This window comes from Aricia agestis, chromosome 7, assembly GCF_905147365.1.
Source record: "Aricia agestis chromosome 7, ilAriAges1.1, whole genome shotgun sequence".
Taxonomy (NCBI): domain Eukaryota; kingdom Metazoa; phylum Arthropoda; class Insecta; order Lepidoptera; family Lycaenidae; genus Aricia; species Aricia agestis.
The window spans coordinates 7,970,016-7,982,538 of NC_056412.1; the positions used below are offsets into that span (position 1 = coordinate 7,970,016).

At 35.4% G+C, this 12,523-nt stretch overlaps 1 protein-coding gene across 1 annotated transcript; it reads left to right on the plus strand.

Moving 5' to 3' along the window:
* The first annotated feature begins 1,089 nt into the window (after nt 1–1,089).
* Nucleotides 1,090–9,527, plus strand: LOC121728873 (circadian clock-controlled protein daywake-like). The gene is made up of 5 exons (XM_042117198.1): nt 1,090–1,195; nt 5,447–5,675; nt 6,199–6,335; nt 7,743–7,895; nt 9,251–9,527. The coding sequence occupies exons 1-5, from the start codon at nt 1,129–1,131 to the stop codon at nt 9,421–9,423; spliced, it is 759 nt and encodes a 252-aa protein (XP_041973132.1). The 5' UTR covers nt 1,090–1,128; the 3' UTR covers nt 9,424–9,527.
* Nucleotides 9,528–12,523: the final 2,996 nt, after the last annotated feature.

Below are 12,523 nucleotides of genomic sequence, written 5' to 3' on the forward strand. Positions count from 1 at the left end.
TTTAAAATTTTATTATTTTTTAATTATCAGTAATTTATCGATCTGAGAAAAGAAATCATCTAAATCACTAAAAACAATTAAATAATGTAACTTAAGCAAACCTTTTTCGATGTATTGTTATAAAACCGAACTACAGCACACCTTTAATTCAAAATTAATATTTATAATTTAAAAGAATATGGGTGAATTATAAGTAAAAATATTTTTTTTCAAAGAAAAATATTAAATATTTAAGATTTTTCCTGTCATTTGTAGCATTTCTTCTAAAATATTTAAAAATAAAAGAATATAAATCATCATTTTGAAACATCTGTTAAGTAATACATGAAATATTTCGAAAAATATAAAACACGATGTGACTCCATTCAAATTTTTATAAATCTTGTAATTACATGTAAAGTAATAATAACAAATATAATCTAACCTTATTGTTTACCTCAATAATATGAAATAAGACGAAAATCACTAGAATACTCAAAAAATAATTTGTTGCATTTCCAATTGTACTGCTTCGATCGCGGGCGCAACCACTTTAAAGGTTCTGTTTTTTTTATTAAAAATAATAAAATAGTTTGTTCCAATGATTAATTCTAATTTCCCTCGCATTTCTCCTTACTTTCACGAAGTTTTAAATTATTAACAACTTATTTTAGCGAGAAAACTAAACTTTTGTACCTTTTTTATCGCGGGTGCAACCATGGCAATTTTCCTTTAATAATGTTTGAAAACTATTTCAAAATTGTTTTTTTTTGCACCGAAATAGAAACTTATATTATACAGTCAATATTATGTAATGCAATTCAACTTTGAGATAGTGATTTAGAGTAAAAATGATCATGTGTGGCATAAGCAGTTTTTCTCGCGCCGTTAGATGATATCCCTTCAAAATGCTCTAAATCATTCAAATTACAATTTTTACTCATAAAAGGTGTTTTGCTAGTAAATATACATCTTTTTATTTATAACACAATAAAAAAATGTAACAAATGCTATACTTTAAAAATTCGTGTTGAGGGTCGTCTCTAGCGGAATCGCCCAAAACGTGAAATAAATATAAAGCAGGCGGCCGGGGCTTCGCAGTCGCTGACGAGTCGTGGTCCTTTACCAAAGTTATTTCATTTAGTCAATATGAAGTATTTATTGTTTGTGTTTGCGTTAAGTATTGCTTATATAAGCGCCCATGATGCGAACCTTCGTAAGTAAACTTTAAAGTATTTAAATTGTGTTAGTATGCTTGACTGGCTTGACATTTAAAAATGTACATATTAATTCTTATTATACTGTTTTTCTACAACCGGCACGCTTGGCGTAACCGTAACGTAACGTTTATTTTTTTGGATCGAATTAGGACGAATCTATAATGAAGGTTCTTATATTTATCCAAAAGAAAATATTTCGAATCGTATTCGGTTTACCTGACATCTAAAGAGGTACCTATCAAGGTAGGGTCGTAACTCGTAATAAAAAGTGTTTTTGAATGTATCTACCGGTTTTTCGTTGGGTGAAGCCAAACGAGCGTAATTTGTGAGTGTGACTTGTGAGTCGCAGAATTTCTGCCGCGTAAATTTCTTTTCATACAAATCATGACTGACAAAATTACGCTCGTGTGAATCAAACAGGACTTTTGTATTAAACTGAATGCAGCAGAATTCTGCCAGCCGAAATTCTGCGACTCACAACTCACAAATTACGCTCGTTTGGCCTCGCCCATAGTTATACGAAAAACCGGTAGATACATTCAAAAACACTTTTTATTACGAGTTACAACCCTACCTTGATATGTACCTCTTTAGATGTCAGGTCTTACTTGTCTTACGAGTGGTAAATGATGATGATTGATGAGTTTCTCGGTATCAGAATGTTTGAACCAACACTGCTGTATCGTGCTATATTCGTAGAAATTATATTCATAACCAAATTCATAAATTAAATTAATTCGTTAAAAAACTTAATTCCTTATAGTCCAAATATGCTCGAGTTTCGGCGACCGTTCATATAATTTTGTGTTAACTGTTAAGTGAAAATCTTTGGATACGTTTTTTCTTATTTTTGTGACGTATGAAACGGAGACTTATCCCGTGGGACATATTCCATTCCCCCAATTTTTTCACGCTATTTGGTAGAGTACCGAAGCGAAGGACCAAATAATTTTTGCACTAACAAGTGACAAGATAACCAAAAAACGCTTTCAGATTTATTTTACCTTACTGTCTTCATATTATCCATTTTGTAAATCGTTTAAAAGTCTCACTTGATACATACAGAATGTAACAAAACTAAGTGATAATACTTTCTGGTCCCTTTGTATAGATTTGACTGCGAATTTGTTGGGCAAGCAACCCAGCGTCAAATTTGCTGCTCATACAAAATTTAAAAAATACTCTTTCGGCGCTGCTACTTTCACTGTCAGCTATAGGTATACAGGGGACTCATACACACTCGTAAAGTTACTCGTAATACTTTGGGGCGTGTATCACACCTTGTTTTATTACATCCTGTATAACAACAGAAGTATTATTATAATGCCTTATACAGACAATTTCAAGGCTTTTCCCGTGGTCGCAGTTCTTTCTCATATAACTTAATATGTAGAGTTGTAACGTCACTCATTATAAATTATAATGTTAAGTCCACCATGGTACAGTTTGTCTAGCAGTTACAGTCACTGCTTACTACCTCATAGTGATAAAATGGAGACAATAACTTAAGCATGTAACATACTTAGGTTGGGTTGCACCAACTATCTTTAACTATAACTTTAACTATAACTACAATGCAAAATGTCAAATCTTTGGTTAAAGTTAAAAATAGACGCCATCAAGACGCCATATTTAACCATAACCATAGAGCTCGACAAGGCTTTAAATGCACGTGGCGAAAAAAGGAACTAACGCTGTCATCATACAAAAACGCAAAATATTTTTGACAGTTCTCCTTTACCAGCATAGCTAGCACGGGGTTTCCCAGTCGATTCTTCGGAAGAAAGTAATGGCAGTTTCTTTCCCATGTCTACATATCTTTTTCCCGAGCATGGCACCACCCATCGACTTGAGTTTCAGTGGACAAAGACAAGAAACTCTTTCCATAGCAACCATTATAGCAACGGCAATTATTTTTTTTGACATTTAGTTTCTTGGTTCTTTTTCTTTTATTATGGCACCTCGGCTATAAAACTATGGCCAGTGTCGTGTAAATAGCGGCAAATTAAAAAAATCGACGTGTAGCAACCCTGTCTATAGTCGGAATTATAGTTTTGAAATACGAATAATAAAAACTAAGGAACTTTATTATTCGTAGTTTGTAGATCAAAACTACATATAATTCCGGCTATAGACAGGGTTGCTATATATCGATTTTTTGAATTTGCCGCCATTTACTCGACACTGACCATGGTTTTATAGCCAAGTGCCATAATAAAAATAAAAACAGAATCAAGAAACTAAATGTCAAAAGCGGATCGTCATGCTTGACATATAGATTTTCAAAAGCGAAAGATATCGAGATACGAAAGAAACTTTTACTCCAATGTTTTTCCGGTAAAACTGTCAAAATTCTTCGTTTGTCTACGTGCTTGTGCTAGCTATGCAGCAGCGCCCCCGCCCACGTTCTTATAAAGCCTTGTCGGATCAGCAACGTCTTCTGTCAAATTCTGTGGTCAAAGTTAAAGTTAAATTAGCCTTAACTATAACCATAACTTTAACTTTAACCACGCCTCTGGTGCAACCCAACCTTATTTTGCTAGATAAGGCCCGTAACTTCGTTAACGCCAAAGTTCATGTTACTACAGGGTGTAAGAAAACTAATTGACAATATTTTAGGGCCTGAGCCCCCTGTATAGAATTCACTGTGAAAGTAGCAGCGCTGGAAGATTAACTTTATTTTTTATTTTCGAATTAGAATTCACAACCTGATGAATATGATCATTATATTAATTGTTTAGATCTAAGGTATATATAAAATTCTCGTGTCACAATGTTACCGCCGCGTACTCCTCCGAAACGGCTTTACTGATTTTAACCAAATTTTATTCACTGGGTCTGAGAATCGGCTACTGGGTACTTTTTATATTGATAAGTGCATATGTTGAATAAATAATAGTAAATTATTACAACTCGAGACTGACGGCGACCATTGTTTGTGCGACGGGATAGCGATAGACGTTGCCATGGTGAAATACTTATTTAGTCACTTCAATAAAATAATAAGGGCGAAATAATTTATATGGCAAAGAAACGTTTGCTGGGACAACTAGTTTATTTATAAAAAAATAATTAGAGATGTTTTTATTTCCTTCTCCAAGCGAATACGAATCTCTGTAGAATTTTTATGTTCATTATAAACAAGTCATCCTAAATACTTAATTCTTGTTTACTTGTTTTTTAAAGTTACTCAAATGAAATTAACTTTCTTGTGGTGATATTATTAATTTAATTATAAATAATATAGCTTAAGACAATGAAAAAATTTAAAAACATTTTTTATGAAAAATTCAAACACTTCCAGACATGTCTCGAACGAACACTCGGCGAAGCATGTACAAAATATAAAGGAAGATAATCACAAGATAATCCACCTAAATGTAACTGAGGCCTATAACTGTGCTAATCCTGGGTTATAAATAATTATTTTACTCTTATTCGTTAACCTTAAGATTTTCTATTATATACAGTATTGGCGTTTTTATCTACAACTTTAGGTTCACGAAAAATGATCAGCTCAACTAACTACATAACAAGATCCCATTTTTACTATTTGGGTAAGGGGAAAATTTATCTCTTTTTCATTTTCTTTTTTTATCACATTTTGCTGACGCGGACGAAGTCGCGGGCAACAGCTAGTATCTTACATAATACTATCACAGCGTAATAAAGATATCCATAGACTGGAATACTACACTAAGTTGCTGGTAAATCTTTTGAATTTAGAGTTGTTTGGACTTCACAGTATATTATTCAATGACTTTAAGTATAACAGCTGATTTAATAACTACTTATTTGGTAGTCTGTCTTTATAACGTAGGTTAAGTACTAACTTTGGAGCTGGACATAAAATAAAATCTCTATGATCCACTTGTCCCGATACTAGTTAAAGTAAACCGTCCCTGCGTTGAAATCTCACGCCTTTTCTTTTATAAAGTTCCGAAAGATTAACAGACTAAGTAACCCAGAATAAGTTTAACCGAGACTAGCGAGGGTATGTAAGTATAATAATATAGGTATAATAAGATTTAAAGAGTCTTAAGGCCTGATGGACTTAAAGTAGATAAATAGGAATTGTAAACTTGGTACAAACTATAGTATAAAAAGGGACAAACAAAGGATATGGGCGAAAAGCTCATAGACGAGACGACCCAAATTATTTGTAATAAATTAATTATTAGTAATAAATAATAATTTATAAAAAGTAAGTAGCGGGGGCCTCACTTATTGAAATACTTTTATTCTAGCTTCTTACATCACACCATGCGACTTCAAGGACCCGAACCTCCGAGGGTGTATCCGAGAGGAGATATTAAAGGCTCTTCCTCAGTTCGCGAAGGGCCTGCCCGAGCTCGAGGTCAATTCCCTCGATCCCTTCGCCCTAAACGACATCGTCATCAACGAGCCTAACCTCAAAATTACACTTTCCAATCCTAAACTGTCCGGACTCAGCAAATTGACCCTGAAAGAATTCCAGTGAGTTTTAACTTTTTATCTTCCATACGTGACATAAGAGTGCACGAAGACGAGTCAAGAGATTCGTAGATCTGCAGTGGCTTGACCTAATCGCTAAATGATTTTGAGGTTCTGTTTTTTTTTTATTAAATAAGGGGGCAAACGACCAAACGGGTCACCTGATAGTAAGCAACTACCGTCGCCCATGGACACTCGCAACATCAGAAGAGGGTGCGTTGCCGGCCAAAAGGCTCTGTTATGGTGTGTAAAGTCAGAACATGAGCTTACATAAGGCACCATTAATACTGATCTGTTTTGACAGTGCCAGTCATATCAGTCTCGACTCTCGGAATGATTTTACCAAAATTTAACATAAAATGGTTTTTGCTGGGATTTTATTTACTCCATAAAAATATGCAGAAAAATAATTCCCACATTCAATAACACCAGAATAACGTCAGAAAATCATTATTATATATTTAAACATTGTATAATTTATTATTATTGTTTCATTTAAATACCACTTGGATTTAAAAAATTCCAGGTTGGACGCCAAAGACATCGAAGCCGACTTTGTATTGAATTTCGTGTCTGACTTCCACGTGGCAGCCGACTACGTCGCCGACGGGAAAATTCTGATCCTTCCGATCCAAGGCAAAGGCGCCTCTACCATTGATGTCCGTAAGTACAAAAATTTTCATCTATTTCTTCGCTCTTGTTAGTCTTAGCGTGATAAAATATAGCCTATAGCCTTCCTCGATAAATGGGCTAACTAACACTCAAAGAATTTTTTAAATCGGACCAGTAGATTGGCACGTTCAAATAAGCCCTTCCATATAATTTCCCACGTTTTTTCCACATTTTTCTCTATTTCTTAGTACCTATTAATCTTAGCGTGATAAAATATAACCTATAGCCTACCTCGATGAATGGGCAATCTAACATTGAAAGAATTTTTCAAACCGGATAAGTAGTTCTTGAGATTAGTGCGTTCAAATATATCCTTTCATATAATTTCCCCCGTTTTTTTCCACATTTTCCTGTATTTCTTCACTCCTATTAGTCTTAGCGTGATAAAATATAACCTTCTTCAATCAATGGGCTATCTAACACTGAAAGAATTTTTCAAATCGGACCAGTAGTTCCTGAGATTAGCGCGTTCAAATAAGCCCTTTTAAATAATTTCCCCCCGTTTTTTCCACATTTTCCTCTATTTCTTCGCTCCTATTATACTTAGCGTGATAAAATATAGCCTATAGTCTTCCTCGATAAATGGGCTATCCAACAGTCAAAGAATTTTTCAAATCAGACCAGTATTTCCTGAAATTAGCGCGTTTAAACAAACAAACTCTTCCCAAATATAATATTAAGTATAGATAACCTTTAGGTATAGGTTTTGACCTTTTGAATGTAAGAAAATCGTTTTAAAAAAAGGTGTTTTACCAATTTACAAATATCTTGAAAATTTTGTCATTTTTACTTATGACTCGCGTGACATGTACCATCGTGGAAATTGATTCCTAAGCAATTGACAGACCCACGTCATTTGGTCGGCTTATGTCAATTCAATGTTAGCTGTGATCGGTCGGATGGGATGTCCTCCATCTGCCTAGGAATCAACTTATCTGATAATAATAATAATAATAGCTCCCACACCGGTTTCGGTGACGGTGGCCGGTTTCATTGAAACCAGGCCAGCTACGCAGGAGTAATTTTATAGTGCCCAAGTGTGTGCACAGTACACAAGAGCACTCTCTATTCCTTTACTCTCATAACTTAGTGGGACGGAAAACCGACATGACTGGCGAGAGATCTGGTGCAGGACCGACTTTTTACATGCCCATCCGATGCATGGATCATCTTACTTGTCAGACAATCAGGTGATCAGCCTGCATTATCCTAACCAAACTAGGAAATAACATGTTTCCAACGCGGGAATCGAACCCACGACCTCCGAGTCAAGAGCCGAGCTCTGAACCACTGGACCACGGAGGCGTTACTTATCTGATAGTACAATACAGAAAAACCAAAGGCCAACAAGCTGCAGCAGACAAGCCCAAAAAAACTATTTCCTTAACTTTTTTACAGAGAAAATGTCATGCAACATAACGTCCAAGATCAAGATACACAAGGACAGCGAGAAGTTCAACCACATGAAGCTGAGCTCGCCTTCATACACATACGACATTGGGTCCACTGTCTTCCGATTCGAAAACCTCTTCAATGGAAACAAGGAGCTATGTAAGTGGTGGATGTTGATCTCTACTAACGGTATTTCTATACTAAGCAGTTCTAAAAAGTCATTTCGTCAGTTTTTACCATAAAGTTTATATACCTAGCGGAATAGAGCAACAATCTCGAGCTGTCAAACGAAACCGAAATTGGTTTCATCTGTGAGTAAAAATATGTGTACGTATACACTTACAGAAGCATGATTGAATATGATTTCTAGGGATTAAATTGTCAACGTGCGGCACGTGCCGACTGGACGTCAAAAAAAGAGTGCTGCTGTCATGTATCACACGTCTCTTTTTACCACGCAGTATTACTGATAGTGACATCTCCCTTGCTGAGGCCTTTGTTTCTCTATTCCGCTAGGTATATTAACTTTATGGTTTTTACCTAAAGTGTGGTTATTTGATAACTAGACGTTCCGCGCAGCTTCGCCCGCGTAAATTAGATATTTTACAGACAAATAAGTCTATAAAAAATGGCCTATGATCCTTCACGTGATCTACTTATGTAGGTGCCAAATAACAGAAAAAATGCTCCAGTAGTTCGTGAGATAAGCCCTTTCAAATAATTTCCCCCGTTTTTTCCACATTTTTCTCTATTTCTTCGCTTCAATTAGTCTTAGTGTGATAAAATATAGCTTATAGCCTTCCTCGATTATTGGGCTATCTAAGACTGAAAGATTTTTTCAAAGCGGACCAGTAGTTCCTGAGATTAGCGCGTTCAAACAAACAAATATTGTATTAGTATAGATACGTCTAGAACAAAACAAGTACCTACATAACATGAGATGACATGGAAATACAACATTACATGCGCTTTACAATATAGAACAGTGTCTTTCATTCAGGGGGTCACGACCCTCCGGGGGTCTAAAATTGCAATCCAACTAAGTTATTATTTTTTAACACAGAAAATTTGACGTTACATAGAAAATTAACTCTACTTATCGCCATTAAATAAATCCCGCACACTATAATGTTGTCTTGCATTCACCACATAATCCTTCTCAACTCTACAACCAAGCGATACCGCGTTGTAGAGGGAGTCTACAACGCGGTATCGCTTGGTTGTAGAGTTGAGAAGTTGGGAAGGGGGTATGACTGTTTTTAATCGTTTTAAATAAATGATCGAGTACCGAAAATGCAGTTATTGATTTAATACATTACAATAGTAACAGAGTAAACAGAACTGACGAGTAGGCCGACTCAGAAGAGATCTCGAAATGAATACGTTTGATGTAGTATTACGCGCCCAACTCGCGTATTTCCAGGGCCCGTTTGTTTGAAGTCGAGGTACTCCTTAGTTCTGTCTACTCCGACAGTAACGAATAATATTCGATGAGTAAAAAAACCCTTTTATAGCCGAAACAACGCACAAGTTCGCCAACGAGAACTGGAAGCAGCTGATGGACGATCTCGCGCCGCCCGTCATCAAGCAGATCGCCACCGCCATCGTCAAGAACATCAACGCGTTCCTATCCAAAATACGAATCGATAAGATGGTCAAAAATTATCCAGTTCATTTGTTAAACTGATTATGTATAATATAAGTTAAGCAATGTTAAGCACTGAAACTATAAAACATTGTGATACCGGCGGCGGGGCTAAAATGGTCACATTTAGCATTTCCTCTCAATCAATTCAGCAAATGAATTGTCAAAACTGTCAAAATGAAAAATGTCAAATCAGTACAAAAATATAGAAATGAATTGCAAGCAGACTTGCATTTTGCGATTTTAGAAAAATAAATCATATTATGATTCATATCATGATTCTTCAAAGCGACCATTTTAGCCCCGCTGATGTGAAAAGGATTAAAACGTTACCAAAAGTTTTGTTTGTCTCAATCTTTCGCATCGCGAAACATAATTTTTATTTTTAGTTACTGCTATTTAAAAAATATAAATATTATTATGAAAACATTTGAATATCATTATAAAAATAATTTACTTTGTAATATTTATCTACTTTTTTCTCATTTGCTACATGGACACTCGTAATTTAAAATAATTGCCATGGAATATGTATTAAACATGAACTAATAATAAAAAATATAGAAGTTTCATCAGAATTACCAGATAAACAAAAAAGTGGGAGTCCCAGTAGTAAGTAATAACTACATAAATATCTTAATATATTTTTTTATAATATCTATGGACGCTTCACACCACGTCAGTCTGGTCCCGTGGTAAGTACTTAGAGGACTTGTGTTACAGGTACCATACCAGACAACGGATATATATTTAATACTTTTATACTATACGTATACTTATTTAAGATTGTTATTATATGATACACATATTTAATACACATCCATGACCCAGGAACTTTGAAATATTTTTGTTCCGTCGGCGGGATTCGAACCCGCGACCCCCGGCTTGAGCTACCAACAGCTCACCAACTGAGCCACAGAGGTCGTCGTAAATATAACATTCTTTATTTATGAGGTCCCCTATGTTGGACAGATGACGATAATTTATTTGTTTTGTTCCTAGATTTCCTTTCCCTATCCACTCTGTTTTATTTATTACAAATGGATATACATAAATAATTACTTTGTATCTTTAGCTTAGTATAGAAATACAATATTCCATCCTTTTAATTACTTACATAAAAACTATGGGTAGGTGTCATAATTTTTGTTTTTGAAATTCTTAATAGTTTTCCAATTCCACTGCGTAATGCAGTGTTCATTACCTACTATACATTAGGTCTACCAATGGCACGCGTGGCACCAGTGGCACGTGACATAATTTTTGGAGCACGCAGCAAATTAATTTCGATACTTACTAAAATTAATATCGAAATTATTTTACCAATAATGAAGGTTACAAGTGGTTATAATATATATAGATCCACCTCTGCATGATACTGAGCATCAAATTAGAAAAAAAATAAAAAAAAATATGCACCGAATACAAAAAATAATTGAATGGCACGTTTATACGACTTCTTCAGAAAGATTTCTTGAGGAAAGGGCACGTTGATACGAAAAGGTTCTAAAAGGTTCTATACATGTAATATGTATACTAGTACGACGTGAGTGATGACTGATGGTTGATGATTGATGATAAATAAATCATTGTATTCCACAAACGTTTGTTACTCGTCTATTACACGTCGGTAATATCAATTATGATGGCTCATAGCTCATACAAGATTCAATCACTATTATTATAGGTGGAACCATGACTCGCAATGACGTCATAGAAGCCAGTGATTCTCAAAGACGGTTACGGTTACGGATGTTGGTGGTTAGCACATCCATGAATAAACGTAGTTTGCTGGGGTTCCATTGGCATAAATGTTAAAACGGGCTGATAATAAGTGTTATTAAGAATTGCAAAGGATATACTATTAGTTTAAATTAATTATATAATTATTAATTAAATGTTGTTCTTGGATTAGATCAAGAACCTTATGCAATATTTTGTAAGCTTATTATCTATTAAGCTCTATTGATCCCGTTAAGATATAATTTGCCTTTTACTCGAAAGAGAGTGATAATAATCAAATCAGAGCCATTTATCCATATTTACTAATATTATAAATGGGAAAGTGTGTGTCTGTTAGTCTGTTACCTCTTCACACCCAACCGCCCAAACCACTAAACCGATTTTGCTGAAATTTGGTATGGGGATACTTTGAATCCCGGGCCCCGGCAAAGGACATAGGATACTTTTTATCCAGGAGAAATGTACGGCCCCCGCGCGATAAACTAGTTTTGGCGTCTTTTTTATTTAGATTTTTTTCTTATATTGAAGCTATTATATAATCATTTTAGAACTGACTTAAATGAGAATCGGATCATAATTTATTACATTCAGGTTCCAAATATTCACGTATCTAGTTGACCTCCAAAATACACCACTGATGGACGCATGTATTCTAGGCGAAGGTGACACAAATGTTGACGTACGTGCGTAAACACGGCATTTTTCCAAACTGCTTTGTTGTTTTCGTAATACCAAAACATGGAGTTAAGCACACAGCTTAATAGAGTAAGAGCCCTCAAGGGCCAGACTATCCTTAGTTTCGTAAAGCAGAACGTTTACCTGTTTGTGACCTTTACAGAGGTGACCGGCAACTATGGAGTTTCAGTCACGGTTACTTTAGGAGGTATCCAGTTCTGAAGGTCTACCTGACCTTCGAAAAAGAGTAAAACTCAATTTCATAGCTTATTTTTTAACGTTGCTTTCTACTGCTATATTATACCCTCCAAGTCTAATATAAGCGAGCGTAATTTGTGAGTTGTGACTGAGTCGCAGAGCCGCGTAAACATCATTTCATACAAATCATGACTCACAAAATTACGCTCGTGTGAATCAAACAGGACTTTTGTTTGAAACTGAATGCCGCAGAATTCTGCCGAACCGAAATTCTGCGACTCACAACTAACAAATTACGCTCGTTTGGCTTCGCCCTAATACTTTAAGAAAGTTGGGAAAAAAGGGTGGGAAGAGCTTTACTCCTTCTCAAAGGTCAGGTAGACCTTCAGAACTGGATACCTCCTAAAGTAACTGCGACCAAAACTCCATAGTTGCTGGTCGTTCTTACCCTTGTAAAGGTCACAAAAAGGTAAACTTTCAGCTTTACGAAACGAAGGAAGGTCTGGCCCTCGCGGGCTCGTCGTCC

Coding starts and splice junctions, on each gene's coding strand:
- LOC121728873 (XM_042117198.1), top strand. CDS start 1,129: ATGAAGTATTTATTGTTTGTGTTTGCGTTAAGTATTGCTTATATAAGC. Junction 1,196..5,446: donor CGCCCATGATGCGAACCTTC/GTAAGTAAACTT, acceptor CTTTTATTCTAG/CTTCTTACATCACACCATGC. Junction 5,676..6,198: donor TTGACCCTGAAAGAATTCCA/GTGAGTTTTAAC, acceptor AAAAAATTCCAG/GTTGGACGCCAAAGACATCG.